At 40.7% G+C, this 21898-nt stretch overlaps 1 protein-coding gene across 1 annotated transcript in view; it reads right to left on the bottom strand.

Moving 5' to 3' along the window:
* The window catches only part of FHIP1A (FHF complex subunit HOOK interacting protein 1A), a 109756-nt gene that overhangs the window by 25888 nt on the left and 61970 nt on the right, over positions 1–21898 (bottom strand). The window contains exons 5-7 of the mRNA XM_054989484.1: positions 20921–21007; positions 6664–6831; positions 18–97 (exon numbers count right to left, since the gene is read on the bottom strand). Of these exons, the coding sequence (XP_054845459.1) occupies positions 18–97; positions 6664–6831; positions 20921–21007 (335 nt within the window). The remainder of the gene's footprint in view (positions 1–17; positions 98–6663; positions 6832–20920; positions 21008–21898) is intronic.

Genomic DNA, 21898 nt, shown 5'->3' with positions numbered 1-21898 from the left:
AGAGATATTAGTTTTACCTTAGAACTAACTGGAGCATCACATCTTCACAATGCAAGCTGATAAGAGTTCTGAACAAAGCCAAGGATACCACACAGAGCTGGAGAAGCAGAAGCACAATCAGTACCTTCATCATGATATTTTTCTACCCTTCCTGAAGCAAAAATTCATTTGGCATTAAGACAGCAACCCAACTAAATTATGGCGCTTTTATGAGAGATTAGCTGTACGTTTTATCTAGAGAATATCTGCTGAAGAATTTGGTTATAATAAAACAGGGTTGCACATGCCTTTAACTGTTGTTCATTGAGGTCTTCTGCGCAGGCCCACATGGGGGCCAATCAAAGAGCTTTTCATCCACTAGGGGGCACCTTCTCCCCTCGCCCCAGAACACATGTGCAGTGCTTTGCTGCCAAAACAGCCCACACTCCGGGAGAGGCAGCACCCCTGACCTTCAAGTTTCTTCTGAACTGTTGGACTCTCCAGGTAAGTAATGAAGCGGGGCAGGAGGAAGGGTATGTGTGCCTGCACAGAAGACCTTAATGAACAAGTTACAGGTAAGTGCAACCCTGTTTTCATTGTTGGTCTTCTGTGCCCCCCAATGAGGACACAGAATGAACCCTCCCTAACTGAGAGTGAGGTGTCTTTGGTGTATGTAACCTCAATCTTAGGTGAGTCAAAATCACTTCCTTCTAACAAGTGGGAATCTATCGACCACCATAGTAATGATATGGCTATTGTCCTGGGTAGACTGTATTTCTTATCCTGAGAGTGTACCCCTGGATGTTGCACTGGCAGGAACCATAATTGTAGTCTCCTCATTTGCAATCTGGATAAAGTTATTACAGCTATAGAAGCTGCCACGAGCCCCAGGAGTGTCTGAATTTTCAATGCTGACAGGTATCTGCAGGCTGTAAAGGATCTCACTGGCCCTCCCAAGGAAACGGGGGTTATTTTGACCCCAGAAGTCGTTGAAAAAAAATTGGTTTACCCATTTAAAACTTTCTACAGACATCAATCTCCTGTTATGCTTTCTCCTCAATGAACTCAAATGCCCTGAAGTCCATCTCTTCCATCCACACTTCCTTTCTTTTTTACGTTTGAGGTTCATCAAAAATGTAAATGGGGTAATTCTGGCCCCCAATAGACTTGGCTTGAAAATGAAAGTACTTTGCATAATTGTAAATGGGGGTTCTAGTGACACCAACAAATACTGAAAAATGATTTTAGCATTGTTTCCATGTCTAAATAGCTGGACCAACACCTATTATCTCCATTTTATAGGAAAGTGGAGCAAATAGTGAAAACTAAAATTTATATCCACAATTTATATCCAAAGACATTTGTTGTGTAAAAATATCACAATTTTGGCTTTGGGGTTTTATACTACTTTTGGAATTGGAGGTCGCAATGACCCCCAAGGAAACCACTGTTTGCAACCTGAATTGTGTATATAGTAGGAGCAGGTAAAAGCCCTGTATTTGAGCTCTCTCAAAGCTTCCCTTATGTCCATAGACACATGGAAAATCCCAAATTCTGCCCCATAGTTACTTTGAAATGCTCAAATTGAACTGTATTGCAATGTTGGAAAATGGGGCCATTTTAACCCCCTGTAAGACAAGCCTGAGCATGTTTGTAGGCATCATATGAACACATTTTCCAGACTTGAAGGAGCCATTCAGCATGGAACTTCAGATAACCCCTAGCCATCTGTCCACTGAGCTGATTGTTTCCCTTTGTTATTCAAGAGCTCTTAATTGCAAGGCTCCAACAGGTGGAGAGACTAAGCAAGTTACAAGAAGGCCAGCACTTAAAATAGTTAAAAATTATTACTTTCTTTAAAATAAACTGTCTTTAAAATAAACTGTGGTGAGGGTCAATTTCACCTCATTTACATTTCTATGAAGATCTGATATTTTCAGGGAGGAGTATTTTTGACCCTGAATCCAGATTTTACACTTCTTTGTCCTGCATTGCTGAAGAAAGTTATTCTTGAGGCTTGATTTCTTAGTAGCTAATGGCATGATTGAGAGAACTAACAGATTTTCATTTTGGGGGGCTGTAAATTAGAGTCATTTTGACCCCAATTCCCAAGTGGCATAGACGGGTTTTTTTTCCTTGGGAGGGCTAGGGACTGTATCTTCCATGTCCTCTCTGATGGCAAAAAGGCCTTGTTCAAACAAGTGTCAAGGACTGCTCTTATGAATTGCACCTTCCTAGAAGGGTTCAGATTAGCCTTTTTGAAATTTATTACAAATCCCAAGTTATGGCATGTTTCTGCTTTCAATTTTATCTGTTCTTGTAGAAGGTCACTAGAATGGGCCGATATCAGCCAATCATCTAAATAACAATAATAATAGCAATAATAATATTTGATTTATATAGCGTCCTTCAGGACAACTGAATGCCCACTCAGAGAGGTTTACAGAGTGTGTTATTACTATCTTCACAACAATCACCCTGTGAGGTGAGGTGAGCCATAGGCAACACTGGGGTTGAGAGAGCTTCAAGAAGCTGTGACTGACCCAAGTTTACCCAGCTGGCTTCAGGCGGAGGAGTGGGGAATCAAAACCAGTTCTCCAGATTAGAGTCTCGCTTTTCTTAACCACTACACCAAATTGTGCTGATTTCTACTTCCCCCCTCCCTCTGCAGATTACCACAGGGGCCGATTCCACACTACCTTAGCTCCCGCTTTTCTTGTGCAATGATTGCTCCATCTGTTATTGTGCGTTCTTCGCTTGTTTGTCCACATCACCCTTTGAATAGTGCTTCTCCTGCGCAATCCATTGATCACATCCCCTTTCAAAAAGACGGGTAAAGGGGCGGGAAAAACCCGAACGGCCCCGCGGTTTGTTTGTTTTTCTTAAAGGACAAATTGACGCTATATCGACGAGTAAGCATCCTGGTTCAATGGTACAACGACACCATTAATATAATATATTTTAAAAAATCACCCGAGACACTTACGATGAGCACTCGGAACATCACAGCCTGCATGCTGGTTGAAATCATCCGGGAATGGGTGAGCGGTCACTATCACCTACAGCAGCATCCCACAGCAGAGCTTCATTTTGTCTTTGGAAAACTGACATCTGTGCCTAACTCGTCGGCACAGTCCGTGTCGGGGCGTAACATGAGCCATGATTTCAGTATCATGTGGATGGCCCCCCCCAAATATATAAATTGAATTAACATATGAAATTGTTCCTCTGATATTTGAGGTCTGCCTGCTTTTTTAAAATGAGATTAATATGATGAGATGTCGCCATATCGACACGGTACTCTTTTATTTTTTAAAAAAAGGGTGGGGACAAAGGCGGAGAATTACTCCTTAATTGGGAGGCGGGTCAAGAGAGGCTCGGAATTCAACGGAGAGCAGTTATTTGTCAAAAGATAACCCGCGGCGAAAGTGCAATGGGCTGTAGCGACGCCATGCCGAATTAATGACGGCTTCAGAGACGATGCATGTGAACAGATGAAGGAATGGCGCTGCGGAAGCGAAAAACTGCCGCGAGAACGATGGTAGTGTGGATTCGGCCAGGGTCTGCTCTCACTTTCTTTTGCCAAGTGTGGCAGGCCAGAATATGAGGAATGAGACTTGGGAGAATCCCTTCCGTCAAAGGTGCTGGGACTCAGTACCAATGAGTACCATTTCACAGAAAAGCCCTGAATATAACAATCTGTGTATCGTGTTCTCTGTATTCCCAGCTTTCATTTTTAAAAAAGTATCTTCCCCATTCAGTGCTGAGATATAAGGGGAAAGGCATATCTCCGCAACAAAACAGGCTCAATAAACTTTTTTTTAAAATGAAAGCTGGAAATTAGAGACCCTGATGCACAGCTTGCTATAGCAATGTAACAATATTCAACTGCCATTTTTAAAAAAAACTTGGAAAAGGCCTGGTAGCATGCAGACAGGGAAATAAGATGGCTGCTACCAAATGACTAGCTAGGGAAAGTACAGGGGAACTGGCCATGTGTAAGTCTCACTGCTGCTGTGCTGTATCAGCCACACTCAGCAGCAATGGAAAAGCCACATAAGCCTGTCCCTGTATGATAAACACTAGGTTGTGTACTTATTTGAATGTACTATGAGAGATAAAAACTTAAACTGTTCACTGGGACAAAAAGAAAGGTATTTAATGTTCAAGAAGAACAAAAGAGTCAGTTCAGTGTAGTAGTTAAGAGCGCGGGACTCTAATCTGGAGAGCCGGGTTTGATTCCCCCCTCCTCCACTTGAAGCCAGCTGGGTGACCTTGAATCAGTCACAGCTTCTAGGAGCTCTTTCAGCCCCACCCACCTCACAGGGTGTTTTGTTGTGGGGATAATAATGACATAAACCGCACTGAGTGGGCATTAAGTTGTCCTGAAGGGTGGTATATAAATTGAATATTATTATTATTATTATTAAAATACTTTTACATTTAATTCTATCTAGTATTGAAAAAAAAATTCCACAGTGCTAATATTTATAGGGCTCTGTGTTCAGGAAAAATGATGAAAACCGCAGCCCAGCTTTCTACACTTGGCTAAGATACAGCCAAAAAATAATTCAGCAGCAAATCTGCATTTTGGCTGAGTTCCTGAGCTACTCGTAGCTGGAGAATTCTTGATATCATCACCCACGCTATCTGCGGAACAAATAATTATGGTTCAGCAGAGGCAGCGGCATTGGTTGTTAGTTACTGAAGCTGCCTGGGAGTTCAGAGTTAATCTGTTTCAGTAATGAGTAGCGGTATAAGTGTGCACTTCCTCCTTGAAATGCTTTATTGGGAGCCCAAGATGTTGGGCTTAACACAGAGATTTGATGCACACACTGATCACTTGGCCTCACCTGCATTTCTGGCCATAGGCAACATTGGATTTGTTAGAGGCAGGAACGCCCCGTGCATCCTTTAATGGAAAATACATGTCAGCCCAAGAGGGGGTCAGAAGAGCAGCCTACTGAATGCAAACTGAAGCAGGTGCTTCTACTTGAGATTAACCTACTTGCACACAGGAGACTGCTATTAACTATTTCTGTGTCTTAATTAACATGCCACAATTATGTTCAGAAAGGGCTCTTGGCAACCCCTTCAATAGCAGGGAAGCATTCTGTGATGCAAAGACTAAGGAGCTGATCAAGCTGGTGGTGTAGATACCATTGTTGTTATTACTGAAAGCGCATCAAGCAACATAATTATATCAAACAACTGCGCTGTTCTTATGGAGAGGACCACTTCATTCTGTATTTCTAACCAAACAGGGAAAAGATGAAATCTGGCTTGGGGACACGCTAGTAACTTTTTTGGAGGGAAAAATGACTTGGCATTTTTGCATGGTATATATCAAATCGTCAAAAATATGCCGCCAAGAATATTTTTAAAACCTCTAGATAAATGTTGATTATTTATCACCTACAGACCATCACTACCCCCGCAAAAAAAACCCAGGTGTGGCAAGAAAAGTTCGGTTTTATACTGTTTGCAAGGTTATTGACTCAATGATTCATTGTTCTTTATATTAATGAAAGGTATTTTACTTTGATTTTTACTGTAAATTTTTGAATTTATTATTGTAAGCAGCCTTGAAGTAAAAAAAAGACAATGTAAAAATGTTTTAATAAATAAATAAAAATAGATGGATAAGACGAGAATTGATAGACTTAGACTAATGTAATAATAATAACATTTGATTTGTCTTCAGGACAACTTAACATCCACTCAGAGTGGTTTACGAAGTGTGTTATTATTATCCTCACGACAATCCCCCTGTGAGGTGGGTGGGGCTGAGAGAGCTCTAAGAGAACTGTGACTAGCCTAAGGTCACCCAGCTGGCTTCAAGTGGAGGAGTGGGGAATGAAAACCAGTTCTCCAGATTAGCGTCCCGCCACTCTTAACCACTGTACCAAACTGGCTCTCACATTTAGTTTCTCACTATGATATGGATGCCCAGGCTGACCTTAAGCACTTCATTCTCATCCTTATTTTCCTATTTATAACACTAAAATTTAAGAAACCCCTTAAGGTGCTTGCTAAAAAGTCTAAAGAAGGAACAGATTAAACACAATCATGAGCTCAGAGTACGGCTTGGGACACAGTATGTAATTACAAGGTTGATTAATTTGGAAACTGAAGAACACATTATCTAAAAACAGGAATTCAAAGGCAATATGCATGATAAGAAGTGTATGTATGTATGTTCTGGGATCAAAGTATGATATAGCCAGGATAGTAGAGTCCAGTAGCACCTTTAGGACTAACCAACTAACCACAGCTCTCTTTGCCCATGCATCTAATGAAGAGAGCTGTGGTTCTCGAAAGCTTATGCTACAATAAAGTTGATTAGTCCTAAAGGTGCTACTGGACTCTTTACTATTTTGCAACTAACCCAGCTAACTCCTCTGGATCTATAGCCAGGATAGAGCATGTAGGGGGCTAATACCACATATGAATACAGCAGTAAGAGTGGACTACTAGACTTCTTTGAATGGGAATTCAAGTTGTCAGACTTGTCAGACTCCATTCAAGACTTAACCACTATATTCTGGAAAAATTCCTTGATGTCTGTAGCAAAACCATATTATATTTTTCCATCAGAAAGGCAGAATAATTTAGATCAATATAAAAACAGGAAAATGACACACTTGTCTGAAACAATTCAACACACCATTACTCGCATCTCACCCGAAATGGAGTGTTTATGCGGCTCGTGAGGGTGTCCAGAATCTGTACATTCTCATGTCGGTGCAGCAGGATGAAACGGAGAAAGGTCTGGAGTAACACTGGTTCCGAAACACTACGCAAGAAAAGATCCAAGTATGCGGTTGTAGTCATGACTTCCTCTACAGTCGCCTAGCAAAGGAACCACAGAACAATTACAATTGATTAAACAGTTCAACGTGGCTTCCAAAATGACAGGCAATAGAATACATATATAATCAGTACAAGCAGCTTCTTTTTAAAGATGCAGGCCAGGCCTACTTCAAAATCCATATTTTTGTGCCAGTTCAAAAATACAGTATAATGACAGTGTTTGCCACACTGATTCCCCAAATGTCTGTGAATCCTTCTCTTCCAGGCTTTCTTTTCTAGTTGCTATACATTAAACACAAAAAAGCCCACTGTCTGTGACTATCTTCTCTGAATAACAGATACCGGATTTTTTTTTTAAATTAAATTTTAAAATTTATTAGATACCAGATTTATAACAACAACAACATTCAATTTATATATTACCCTCCAGGACAAGTTAACACCCATTCAGAACAGTTTACAAAGTATGTTGTTATTATCCCCTCAACAATCACCCTGTGAGGTGGATAGGGTAGGGATGTGCGCTTCGGTTTTTGCTTCGGGTAAAAATACCCAAGGCAGAGCCGATTCGGAAACATTCTGGATATCCAAATCAAGCTTTTGGAAAGCTTTGGGGCTGAGTTTAAAGGAAATCCAGAATCAAATCAAGCTTTTGGAAAGCTTCAGAAAGCTTTGGGGCTGAGTTTAAAGGGCCCCGCCGCTGCTTGCAAGCAGCGGCGGGGGCCTTTAAACATCATCCCACCCCTACCTTGTTGGGGCAGCCGCCACCGCCTGAGCCTGCGGGGCGTTGGGGAAATGGCACCACCGCAGCCACTCGAGGGGCAGGAAGGACCAGAGGAGGCAGCTCCGACCTCCCACAATGCCCCAGAGGCGCAGGAGCCTCCAGGCCATCGCAGCCTCGTGCTGCCACCACCGCGGTGGCAGCAGCCCGCAGCACAGCTGACCCTCCCACCAGGCAAGGTAAGTGGACGGGGGGGTGGAAGGGTTGCCCCGGGGGGTGGGGGGTGGGGGTGAGGGAGTTGCCCCCCTCGCTTCAGTATGCTCCGAATATTTACGGAGCATACCGAAGCGAGTAAACTACTTTAATTCTGAAGCAGCTTGCCACTTCGGAATTAAGGTATTTCCGAATTTTTCCCCCACTTCAGGTAAACCCCAAACGGGAAACCCAAATCGACCCCTTCCTGCACACCCCTAGGATGGGGCTGAGAGAGCCCTGGAAGAGCTGTGACTGACCCAAGGTCACGCAGCTGGCTTCAAAGTGGAGGAGTGGGGAATCAAACCCTGGTTCTCCAGATTAGAGTCACACTGCTGTTAACCACTACACCAAACTGGCTTTATAAAAATCCTCCTGCTTTACTGTATTTTGTTTTCACTTTTCCTGACTCTGAAATGCTTATATTGAGTTAAGGGGTGTGGAGAGGCACAGATTTACATAAATGAGAAGAAATGATTATGAACATAGCTCAGAAACCAATATGCCACTCTGTTGTGCCTCTACTACAGATAGCAAGCAGGCACAAGTTATTCTACAGCTATCTATACAGAAGCCCAGCCTGTGCTTTCAGTACTCAGTAACTAGATCAGGGGCATTATACTGGACCATCTGATTACTACACCAAGAGGTAACTGCCTCTATTATCTCTAGTTATCTGAAGTTTTCCCATGTATATTGTTGTCAAATAGGACATAATTTTGCGTAAAACTAGTAATTTGTCCTTAAATGTGACAGCAATGTAACATATATACTAGCCATAGGTTTTCTACTACACCTCAATCTCACATAGTGGATGTCTGTATATCATAGGTACTGTATATTACTTTGTTGAAGAAGAATTTGTTTTTTATCACTGGTTAAGCCAACCTTAGCCCTCCAAAGGTGCCAAGATACCATTAGAAAAGTACATACGAGCACAATAAGCTTAATTTTACAGACGCAAACACATAAGGATCTGACTGTATGAAAAGGTGCCTTAGCCATCCTGTTTATTATACTTAACTGGATAAAACTTTTTCTTTAAGTAAAGACTTCAAGCTATAACTAAAAAGCTAAGAGGATTTGCAAAGTACACTGAAGAGCAGCATTTGCATAAAAACGCTATATTTTTTTAAGAGTCCCTTTAAGCAGAAAGCATTGTTACCACATAGATTTTAAATGAAGTATTTTTAAAGACTATAATGAAAAGTGCCCGATGATATGAACAGGATTTTAAGACTAGACCATTCTTATTTACATGCTGCATGACATAAAGCCACCAATCCAAAGCATTCATTTAGGATATTTCTATGCTGACACTTGAGATTCCTGCTCAAGGCAGCTTACAATTAAAACCTTATCACCATATTAAAAACAACCCATTGGAAGAAGACCATTAAAAAGCTGATTGCGGGGCAAGTTAGAGTCCAGTCTGTGGGTCATGCACAAGAGTCCAAGTCGCAGTCCAGAGCAGTCCAAGGTTGTAAGAGCAAGGCAGAGTCAGGATCAGTGGCGGCAGGGTGGTTATCACTGGAGCAAGCCCAGGTTGTAGTCCAAGGTGGTCTGATGTTGTAGGAGCTAGGCAGTGTTGGGATCAGTGGCAGCAGGGTCGAGGGTGAATCAACTCGTTGATTCCACAACCAGTCTCTCCCCCCTCTCTGTCTTTTAACATTGAGGTGCTTGTTTCACTGCTAAGCTGCACCTGGCCAGTGCATGCACTCTCCCCGCTTCTGATTGGCTCCAGGTGCCTCTGAGCTGCTAATTATACACTTTGCCTCTTCTCCAGTAGTTCACACTGGGCCATCTTCCGTCTACACTCCAGCAACTCTGAGACAAGGGAGGCGAGGTAGATAGTGGAGTGCTGGTTGGCATATCCTGGGCCGAGAGAGATGGGCCACTGTTGTTAGGCGGTGGTTACCTACTGGGTAGAGTAGCTGTGACTTCTGACAGCGGGTAGCTCATAGCCGAAGGCATGTAGGGCCCTACTGCAGTTGCACCTTCCTCTTCCCCCAAGCTGTCTGCTCCATCGGGGCCAGCCATGCCTGACTGACTCATGACAGGTACAGATAGTAGGACTTGAGAGGCATATCTTAACTGAGAGACTGGATAGTATAGAAGGAGATGGTCCTTCTGGCCCCATGCCATTTACAGCCTTGAAGATAGAAACCAGAACTTACATTTTCATCACTAGTTCCAATGTTCTTGCTTGTCTAAATTCTGTTTTGAACAAATTGCACTTAATTAGAAAATAACAGACCCTAATCGCTAGTTTCTTCCTCAGACATAGAGGGCAATTCCATCCACCTTCTACAGCCACTGTTATATGCTTCTCAACTTAAAGCTTAGCTTCAGCTTATATATAAAACCAGAAAAAACAAAACACCATCTCTCGTATTTGGAGGCCTCCGTTTACTGAAATCTGCAGCCTTCAGTAATGCATTATTTATAAGCCAGGAAGGTTCACTTTGCACTCTCGAGGTGCAGTCCTAAGGATCTGGTTCCTGAACAAACAAGCTTACCAGCCTAACCTTGAAATAGACAATAGGGTTTAACACTTTTATGAAAAAGGAAAACTGATAGAATTCTTCTGCTTAACTTGCCCTTTTTTCTAACTTTCATTGACATGTTCTCAGATATACACAGTAGACTTTAAATGGTTTACAGAAAGTAAACAGTTTACACTGTTAAATAGTTTATACCTGCTGGAAATAATCACCAAAATTAACATTTTTTAGGGTTTTATTTTAAAGAATTCAGATATTGCTTGTCAGGTCCCCATTAGGAAAACCTATAATTAAATTCTCTGAGTTACCCACCAGTCTTACCCTACTTGTTTCAGGAAGAAGACTGGTGAAGGAATGGAGGGAAAGAAGATACAGTTTGCTTGGTGCCTTGAGGTTTGCTTGGTGCCTTCATGACTGAGAGCCAAGCTACAAGTTGGACACTTGTCAGCTTCCCTCAAGTTTTGATGGGAAATGTAGGTGCCCTGGTCTTACAGCTTGGCTCTCCATTTAATTGAAGTTTACAGAACCTCCCCCACACACACCCAGAGGAAGGGAAGGGGGGCACCTGGTGAGAGCCCAATGCCTGCACTCCCCGCCCCCCGCACCCACATGTTCTCCCTCCCATAGACTGCTGCTCTGTAAACTTCAATTAAATGGAGAGCCAAGAAGCAAGACCAGGACACCTACATTTCCCATCAAAACTTGAGGGAAGCTGACAAGTGTACAACCTGTGTCAGGCGTCACTTGTAGCTTGGCTCATATTCAAGCAACCTTCAAACTATAAGGGTTTCACAAGCACAAGAGGGTTTTTCTATACTATTTTAATAGCAGCATCTCCCCAATAGCTTATCAGATGCTACTGGAAAATACTATTTCTGATGTCAGGCAGTTCAGAACTGTAATGCAGAAAGTTCCCCCATGCAAGAGAATTTCCTTCCTCTTGCGCTTCATCTATGATATAATATCACACAATGTTAAATTTGAAGGAAATCTGTTGTATATGAAAGAGTTGGTTTAAAATGTACTTTTCCAATGTAGGATTGGAAAATTTTACATTATTTGCAAAAGTGGCATGGCAACACAGAAGCCTTTAAAAGAGAAATACATGCATAGGGGGATTTCTGTGAAAGCTAAGCAGCAGGACATGGGAGCAAACCCTGACTGCAACCACAAGCCAGGCTCTTTACACCCAGCAACATACTAATGGAAAAAATATAGCATAATAATACATAAGTACTGCAAACCTGCGGTGAGAGAAGGGGAAAATTTAAAGACAATGGCATTAGGTTCTGCTACTTTTATCATCCTAAAGTATGCATGGTACAAAAATAGTTTCTACTGCAGGGATTACAGCAGGCCTTGACAGGTCCAAGATACAGTATAGATGTTGAACTTTGGAGAACTGTTTACTGAGGCCTTTAAATCATCCAACTTCTGCATTCACTAATTTCAACAAGCCAGTTGAGTGTAGCCAGTTCAGTGTTGTGGTTAAGAGTGGCAAGACTCTAATCTGGAGAACCAGGTTTAATTCCCCACTCCTCCTGTTGAAGCTGGCTGGGTGACCTTAGGACAGTCACAGTTTCTTAGAGCTGTCTCAGCCCCACCCACCTCACAGGGTGATTATTGTGAGGATAGTAATAACAAACTTCATAAACTGCTCTGAGTGGGCATTAAGTTGTCCTGAAGGGTGGCATATAAATCGAATGTTGTTGTTGTTGTTGTTAACCCTCTGACATAATTAGGACTTTGTCTGGATTGAACCCATTAAACAGATCTAAGGAGAGGCTTTACCTCACATAAGGAACTTCCACTCATCAAATAATTGTGACTATTTTCCTCTGGTTACAATCCACTTTTGAAACTCTTTTCAATATGGATCCACACATCCTTGGATACAGCATCACTGTAAATCATTATCTTCCTGGATTTAATAATTACAACAGCACAATACCCATCGATGTGTAGCAGCTTCCTGAGATTCAAGTCCAGTGAGTTACATGGCTGCTGTTCAAGAACCACATAGTTCAAACCCCTTGGGATCATAGAACTAGTTTCACAGTACTTTGAATCCTGGCCATGGCCCATAACTAAAGTGGACTAAATTTCTTTACATGACCTGGGCTATCATCATATTTCAGGATTTCTGTAGGCAACTCACACTCAGACTGGCATGTAGCCTGGGAATGTTCCTGGATACAGCCTTGCTCCCAATGCTAAGGTGGCTACTGTGGCCAGTAGAGCTTTCTAATCACTTACATTAAATTGTCTATGTTTAAATGACACTTTCTGCTCAGAGGCACCTAATATGACATGTATGGTTTAAAGAAGTTCTTTTATATAAATAAAATGTGCTAAAATTCAATTCACTGGAGGAGAAACATTAAATAGTAGCCACAGCAATCATTAACAATCTCAGTGATTTCAGCAGTAACTTCCACTCAGCTGCCAACAGAAGCATTTAGAAACAAAAGCTTTTTTATTGACATGTTTGTCAGTCTCTCTTTTTAATCCTACTCATAGAAACTAGCTGCAGTTCACCACCAAGCTAAGCAAACAACTTTATAGACAAGTTCAGGGAAGTTCCAGAGCTGGGGGTGGGGGGGTGGGGGGGTGTTGTCCCTGATATGTATGTTCTGGTAACAGTTTTGTACATCATGGCAGTGATGTACATTATGGGACGCCGATGAGGACAGTTTGCAAGTTACAACTGGCATAGAAGTATATTGGCTTACATGTTAGTTATGGCCTGATTTAAGAATCATATAAATACTAATTAGGATGCCAAGTTAAACACGTTACTCTGTCAGTTCTTCACTTTTATTTTTCAGTTTGTGCTAGCCTTATTCTAGGTTTTAAATTTTATAGGTTTTAGCTTCTTACAGCCTTAGCCAGTAGTCAGCATGAGTTTGATTATATAGGGTTTTTTTGTTGTTGTTCCCAGTTTCAAAGAAGTTGTTCCTGCTTTCAAATAACACTTTGAGCTAACAATATTTTTGTGCTTTTTTAAAAAAAAATGCAAAATCTGATTTTGGTCCAGTGTTTGAGAACAGCAAAAATGTCAAACTTCATGGAGAAACTTGAAATTACTATTTTTAAAAAGACTACATATGTTACAAAAAGTAGCAAAAATGAACTATGTTTTATATATTTTAAGAAGATATTCAAGTATCCATGAGGCCTTTATTTATTCCCTTCCACACCCAACTAAAAAGTTCTGCCCCTTTAATCAGAGTCTGCAGCAACTTCTCTTGCTGTGGAGCCTGCCTGCTGGCCCCACCTTACTTAGGCAGTGGTTCTGCTCCTCTGCCTGGTGTTGCGCTCTGGTGCCTGGTCCTCTCTGCCTCCAGTCCGAGAGCTGCTGCCTTCTTTACAGCTGTCCCTCCTCTTCCCTTGAGCCAAGCTGCCTGCAGGAAAGTCCTCCCTTGCCTTGCTCTTGGTAGCTTTTTTCCCTTTGTAGTCTGCCCTCCCCCTTTCCAACCTGGGACTGCCTTTTTATCATGTTCCAACCTGGGCAAGATGAAGCTGCCCTACCTGCTGCAGCCCTGCTCCACCTTAAACTCAGCTGGCCCGGCAACAGCACAGGGCCTATGCATGGCTCTTCTTGCCCTCCTCCCTCAAATAAAGGAAAGACTCTCTAATAGTATTATTCATGTACTATACTCATAATGAACCGGCAATGTTGCTGAGGTGTGCCTCTTGGCAGGAACAAAATGATCTGATATAGGAAAGCTAACTAGATTCTTGGGGCTTCTTAATTGCACACCTATATCTTAATCAGTCCTGACCACAGTCATCCAGAACATAATGGACTGCCGTAGAATGCCAATGCTATCCTGCTGTAAGTGAGAATGTTTCCTTATTGTACTACACTTCTAACTTACTTGAATGGAACACACTAAATTTTGAAAGCTCAAGCTGAAGTAGCTAATTTGAAGCAAGCCATCCTCTTTCAGAACCTCAGTGGAGCGACCGATTGCACAGCTTGCTAAGCACAATTACAAAGAATACACAGCAGATCTGTAAAATTTTCCAAGGCAAGCAAAGGCAGAGCTTGTGCTTGTCCTCAATATATTTGGCAAGAAATGTACCAAGATAATGCCACAGACATTTCAGGAACAGCATTACGGGCACCAGGAAAAGAAATAGCATGAGAGGCCAGATGCTGCAGATCTATTGGTGTGCCTGCATATCTAGCAAGAATCCAAGACTTGAGAAGCCTTTTAGCATAGGCAAGTTCCAAAGTGAAGCAAGTTCTGATTAAAGCATTCCTTTGCAGTCTGGCTCCCACTAAAAGTTACAGTTGCGCAGTTGGGATTCCACATTTAAATGTTCTTTTCATGTGGTCTACTGATCACATCGGAATTAACAGAGCTACATAGCATCCTATGCGGGAAAAGCTATTAAACATTCTTGGAGGGTTACTCACAGTAGTACTCTGCCTGGATAAGCCCTTAAATCTTGCTGAGGGACTGAACTGTCTTGCTATGATCTTATCTACACTGCATCTCCTTTTCCCAGCAAAGCCCTAGTAATGAGCAATATACATAATCACCAAAAACTTTCATCTCGCAATATTCTGCATTTGAATAGCTGGCTTCCTGTACTTTATGAGTACAGAGTCCCTTAAAGCAAGCAAGCAAGTAAAAAAAAAAGCTTTAAGAGGCATTTTGAACATCAAGTTCTGCACATTACCAACAATTTGCATGCAAATTTATTTTAACATCTCTTCCAAGGAAGAAAAGAGCCATTATGAGAGATGCACTTAGCTGTCAGGGTGACTGGGCCCAATACATTACAGTGGTGCGTGTCAAGAAATATCAGTGAGAAAATTAAATTAATATATGCTGAAACCAAATTTCAAAGCCAATATTTTCATAGAGTATACTTCAATCAAGAAAAGAAAGGCATGAATATATAAGACTCCTAAACTCATGAGTATAACTGTATTAGCCACATAAAATGACTCAATAGAGCATTTATGTTATACCATCAAGTCTTATGGGAAAACCTATTATAAACTGCATCTAAGACTGTCTCAGGGGACTTTTAATAGTTTATGAGAACCAGCTACAGTAATTACAACAAAAGAAAGAATGTGTTTGGAAGAAAACAATTCAAGAGTATTAAAAGGGACTCCATACTCCATCAACAAAATGAAGACTAGAAACAATCTGGCAATAACCGTAATGTAGAAGGTCCCTATTATGCCAAATTCAGTTTTCTTAAACCAGTGTATCCTTGTATAGATTGCTTCCCTACCAACAACACATTATCAAATTGTGGGGAAACTAGATTCAGCCTCCCCCCCCCCTACTTCCATTTTAAAAAAATTCTCTCCTGTGGGTAAGAGATAGCTAGAGATCATTAAGTCAGCACAATTACACAGCAATTACAAATGGTTTTGAAATCTGAAAAAGTTACTTTCAGTATAGTGAAAAATCTTCCTTATCAAGGTCAGGCAGAAGTTGTGTGTCCTACATGCAAAGGTCTTCATGTAAATACTACCTGCTCAGTATTTAATGGAATTCATGGGAAAAAAACTAAAAGGAAGAGGTATTCACTTGCAGTATTAATTTTCTTCAGCTTAGGCATTTTGGTTTCAGGCTGAAACTTTCTGCCATGTTTTTTGGCTTTCCCTGAGATCCACTAGATGGCAGACTCTCCCTCTCTATCCAACATATTGAAAGATACAACAAATGATGTAGCTGCAATTGAACATGTGATCCACACACATTTGGATCGTAAGGAAAAGAACCGAAGAACTCCACTTTAAATTACTTAACTAGTTAACCACACAAATTTAAGAAGTTATCATCTCCTTTAGGAGGACTATCATGTTTACTGCAATATAGGATATATATTTCCCCAGGTTTCAAAGGTTCCATTCCTTATTATTTTTTCCTTGTTAAATTTGAAATTCTGTATGTGTAATGCAGGTTAGATGGTAACTCCCTCCCCTTTGTTTAAAAATAAATACTTAACCTATGTAAGAATTCATCCTAAAAAATTAAGCTTTGAACATGTAATATACAAATCTTTTCAGAAAAAAAGAGGTATGTCTGAACAGCATGAGAACTGAGCAATAAGGAGTTGGATCCAAGATTTGCAAACTGTAATGCCTGAAGAAGAGCCAGTGCAGTGTAATGGTCAGACCATTGGTCTATGACCAGAGAAACCTGGGTTCAAAACCCTGCTTGCCATAAAACTTACTGAGTAATCTGGGGGCAGTTGCACTCTTTCAGTCTAACCTACTTTATGCAGTTGTTATAAGATGGAGGAAGAGAAAACCATATATGCTACACTGAGTTTGTCAGAGTGAAGGGGGGATAGAAGTGCATGAAAACAACACAAAATCTTTTACATCTAAAAAGCTTCATCTAAAGGTCAAGGTGATACAAGGCACTTCTTGTTGGATGAGAAATCCATGAAAACTGTAGACCCCCCTTCGTGTAACTGGAAGCACTTTTTGTTTGCCCAAGGATCCAACCTAATTTGGCTCTATCTACTGGCCTCCTTATTTTCTATATTTCTGATACTTTCCATATTATCAACATAATAGTATCAATCTAATAATAGCATAAATTTTATGCCATTATTAGTCTTTGCTGTTGCATGAAGATATAAACAACACTATATTGAATAGTAGAACTTAATCTAGGAAGACAATAGCTTATCATCTGTCCAAGTTTCAATTAATTCTCTTATTTCTTCCATCCCCTGCCAAGTCAAAAGCCTAGGCCAAGATACAGAGACCTATGTTTAGGAGCCTCAGTGCTGAAAAGTGCCAATGTTTTGGATTGTATTTACTGCTAAGAGTTTTTATGACCCAGAAGATAAAGTTTGTAACCCAGAAGGTAAAGTTTTAATCTTTTTGCAGTTCTCTTAATATACACAAACACCTAATTGATTTCTACTTTTATTTTTTGTGCCAATATGGTAAAGGTTGCATAAGATAGTTTGGTGTAGTGGTTAAGAGCGCGGGACTCTAATCTGGAGAACTGGGTTCGATTCCCCACTCTTCCACTTGAAGCCAGCTGGGTGACCTTGGGCTAGCCACAGCTTCTAGGAGCTCTCTCAGCCCCACCCACCTCACAGGGTGTTTGTTATTGTGGGGATAATAATAACAACACACTTTGTAAACCGCCCTGAGTGGGCATTAAGTTGTCCTGAAGGGCAGTATATAAATTGATTATTATTATTATTATTATTATTATTATTTAAAGAGCTTAAAAATCTAAGAGACAAAGAGCTACGACAGGACCTGCAAAGAAATCCATGGAAAAAAGGACACTTTTTTGGAAATATTAATAATTAATCATCTACATGGCAAACTACGCTTTCAAATGCTAATGAGACTGTCAAGGTGATCTCTCATTTAAATAGCTCAATTTCTTATAACAATGCCAAGCAACAATGTATTTTTGAAATACCAGTGCATGCTTGAGGTGGAATGCCAGGCACCAGGTTAACTGCTCCTCTTTACTTACTTTACTCTGATAGAGTTACTGATTGCAACTGGATAATATAATGTTCATTTAAGAAATACATTCGAACCATTTCAAGAATAGAGTGTACTGCAGGATTATGGCACACAGAATGTCAAGATAGTCAAGGTATTATTCAGCTATGGTGGTGGTTAGGTTAACACTGGTTACCTAGAAAATTCATTGAACTACCTGAGACAAAAGAGCAGAGGGGATCCTCCCTGTTTGGCTCACAGGGCTCTCAAGATCTCTAATCCAAGATGGAAGGGGCTCGAGTGCACACTTCCAAGCAAAAGCCATTCCAAACCCAACCAAAAGGAAGCTGATATATTGTGGAATGTGTAAAGAAGAAAAGGGAAAGGAGGTTCAAATGTATTGTTACTTTAAAATCTAAGCGGCTTGCTTTATTTATTTTATTTATTTGCATGATTCATACCCCAACTTTTCCTCCAGTGGGAAGGCTGTGAGGTAGGTTATGCTGAGTGCATGTAACTGGCCTAAGGTCACCCAGCAAGCTTCCATGGCAGAGTGGAGATTCAAACCTGGTTTTTCCAGATCCCAGTCCAACCACTCTAACCACTACACAATGCTGGCTTTGAGGACACTATGGTTGAAAAGTGGATTATAATAAAGTACATCCACATATACTTCGGGTAATTCAGCTATTAACATTATTTGTCTTATTTGTTTAAGTAACTGATTTTTTAATGATAAGTTACAAAAACCCTGACTGTGAAGACAAGAGAAGAAAAATGAGTAGTTCCTACAAAATAGTTCTTCACTGAGTAAGAGAATATGGAGGAAAATGACCAATTAAAAAACTATATTAAGCTATCAAATGAATATGGCGAAGATCATCCTTACAAATTTGAACATCCAGCTACATTTCCAGACTTTGCCTCCAGAAGTTGTAACACCTTTGCAGCACCATCCTAAGTAGCATTACACCCTTCTAAGTACAGTGAAGTCAGTGGCTACAGAAGGGTGTAACTGTGCTTAGATTAAAGGGTTAGTTTTGTATTAGTATGAACACAAATCTAGGACACAGCTGGGGTCCTGGATATGAAACACAGTTCATCACATTTTAGTGCCATGTAGAAAATTGATGCTGAAAACAATGCTGGGACTTATGTCAAAAAGAATTAGACCCTCTGCAAACTGGTAAACATGCAATACTTAATTATTTGTAAGGTTGACAGCCTCCAGGTGGTGGCTGGAGATCTGGAATGACAACTGATCTCCAGATGACAGAGATCAGTTCCCCTAGAGAAAATGGCTGCTTTGGAGGATTCACTCTATGACCATTTCCAGATCTTCTAGGATAACTCTGGTGCTTTGGACGCATTTCAGTCCAGATTCAGGCCAGGCTATGGGACAGAGACAACTCTGGTGGCTTCAGCTGATGACCTCTGCCTAAATGTAGATGAAGGCCATGCTTCTTTGTTACTTCTCCTGGATCTATCTGCAGCCTTCAATACAGTAGACCATGCCATCTTGTTGAGGCATTTGGTGGCAGAAGTGGGTATCAAGAGAAGTGTCTTGAACTGGTTTAAACCATTTGTTGTGGAACAGACTCAAAGGGTTGTTGTTGGAGACCAGCTATCTCCAGAATGGGAATTATCTTGTGGGGTTCTACAGTGTGCAGTCTCATCCCCAATGTTATTCAACATTTATGTAAAGCCTTTAGAAGAACTCATTCACAGCTAAGGAGTTGGATGCCATCAATATGCAGATGACACCCAGCTCTATATCTTGCTATCCAAATTACAATAGGATGCAGTAGAGATCTTGAGTTGCTGTCTGACGACCATGCTGAATAGCTGAAAGGAAACTGAAACTAGGCGAGATAGAAGTAATGCTCATTGGGAAACAGAGAAGTTGAAGAACACTGTACTCCCTGCTTTTAATGGAGTTGTCTGACCCTTACAGAAATTTAAAAGCCTAGCGGTTATACTGGATCCAGTGTTACTGATAGAAAAGCAAGTTAAGGCAACTGTAAAAAATGCCTTCCACAAATTTGGACTAGCCTGGAAGATGGCCCCTTACTTCAACACAGATGATCTGGCCATCTTCCATGCCATGATAACATCAAGGCTGGACTACTGTAATGCGTTGTACATAGGTCTCCCTCTAAGTTAATTCAGAGACTCCAGTTCATGCCGAACACTACAGCTCAACTATCATCGGGCACTAGGAGGAGCATAAATATGACTTCCAATATGCAGGCACTCTATTGTCTACCTATCAGTTACCAGGCTTAATTCAAGATATTGTCTTTCACATACAAAGCTCTTCATGGCTTTGGCTCAGCATATCTGGGGGACTGCCTATCTCCCTATCTCTCCCTGTGTTCCACCACAGCAGCTTCGCTCATCTGAACAGTGTCTTCTGTAGGTGCCACCTTGCACATGGGCAAAATCAACAGCTGAACTCAGATAAGCCAGAAAGTGCATTTTTTGTGGCGGCTCCCACTTTATGGAATGGTCTGCCTGAAGAGGCCAGGAAAGCTCCTACTTACCTGGCTTTCCACAAACTATGTAAAACTGAATTATTCAAGAACGCTTTTTTACTCAGGAGGACTATAAAATAAGGAAGTAGTCTCAAAGATTTACATCAGTAAAGGAATAGGGAGTGACTATAGATTTTACTACTATTGCTGTATGTTTGAGCCTACCAGGGTAGTTCCTATGTTGTTTAATATGCCAGTCGTGGAATTGCTTATGCGCCATTTCAACATTTCTTGAATTCTGTACTGGATTTCTGCTGGTTTAAATCTTTACAAATTTGCAAGTATATACCCTATTACATATTTATTACTGACTCACACTATGTAATTCTCCTCGAGTCTCAGTGAGAAAGGCAGACTATAAAAAACTTAAATAAATAAATAAAAAAACCCACCCCTTCCCTCCAACCACTCTCTCCAGACTCCACACCCCGAATCTTCAGGAATTTCCCAACCCAGATCCAGAAACTCTAATTATTTATCAGGTTAACAGGTAAACATTCCAACTGATTGCAGAAATGGTGCAAATAAATATATTATTAACAGTTCAATAAACCTAAATTGGTGCATTTAGTTTCTCACCATACTCCTATTAATATTACAGTCATTAATATTGCTCCTGGTTTAATTAATAAGTAATACAAACACACAAAACACTGACCTTATGTAGAGCTGGGGCCATCACTGGCACTAAAAACCCATTATATATGTAGCTCACAAGCTGGTTGCGAATCATTGGATGTGCCACCTAAAGAAAGAACAAAAGTTTGAAGGGTTTTAGATCAAAGGTGCATCTAGATTATTATATTCATATGATTTCACAACATATTACAATGATTCATAGAACAATTTTTTAAAAATTAACCTTCAATAAAACCCTATAGTCATCTTTGAACAAATAAGGAGATCAAACTAAATAAGTAATCTTACGCACACTTACTTCGTTTAACTCCACAGGACATTCACAGGACTATAATGTAGGGAAATAATGTATAAGTAAGCAAAGAGCTAAAGTATTCTCATATTCATTAGCATTCCTGTGTCATGCAATTTAATAAGATCATAAGTAGCAGACAAGTATCCACTGCAGCTCTTTGATGTCTTCCACAGTCATTTTAAAATAAGCACACTATTACTAATTTACAGAAATTCAGTGAAGCAACAGGAAGACAGTAATTTATCTCTGACCCTTTCAAACTATTAGCCATCTTCTCTAGATGGGTATTCTCCAACCAGCTAATTTTTTTTCATCCTCTTGTGATCAGGCCTCTTGGAGGTAAAACATCCAGTAACTCTGGAAACTCTATTCAACATACATTCTTGAAAAATTTTCTACTTAGCTGTGGAGCACAGCACAGGCCCAGCTCAGAATCCATGATAAACAAAACAGAAATTGCAGTTATAGGAAAAACATACCACCCAGCTACACACATCTCTCCCCCGTCTTTTGCAGGCACAAGGTTGTGAATGTCAATAGTGAAAGTGTTCTGTCTGGAAAAGGAAATGAATCAGGGCTTTCTTCTTTAATGAAATCGCATCACAGTTTATTGTGAGGGAGCAAAAAAGCGTGTTCTGTTACCTTGAACATTTTTTTTTTCAAACACTGAACTATCCTCACTTCAGGAAAGGAACAAGGGAC

The sequence above is a fragment of the Eublepharis macularius genome, chromosome 10 (genome assembly GCF_028583425.1).
Source record: "Eublepharis macularius isolate TG4126 chromosome 10, MPM_Emac_v1.0, whole genome shotgun sequence".
In the NCBI taxonomy this organism is placed as follows: Eukaryota; Metazoa; Chordata; class Lepidosauria; order Squamata; family Eublepharidae; genus Eublepharis; species Eublepharis macularius.
Note: the sequence above shows the minus strand (reverse complement) of the source record. Positions and strands in the feature narration are given on the sequence as shown.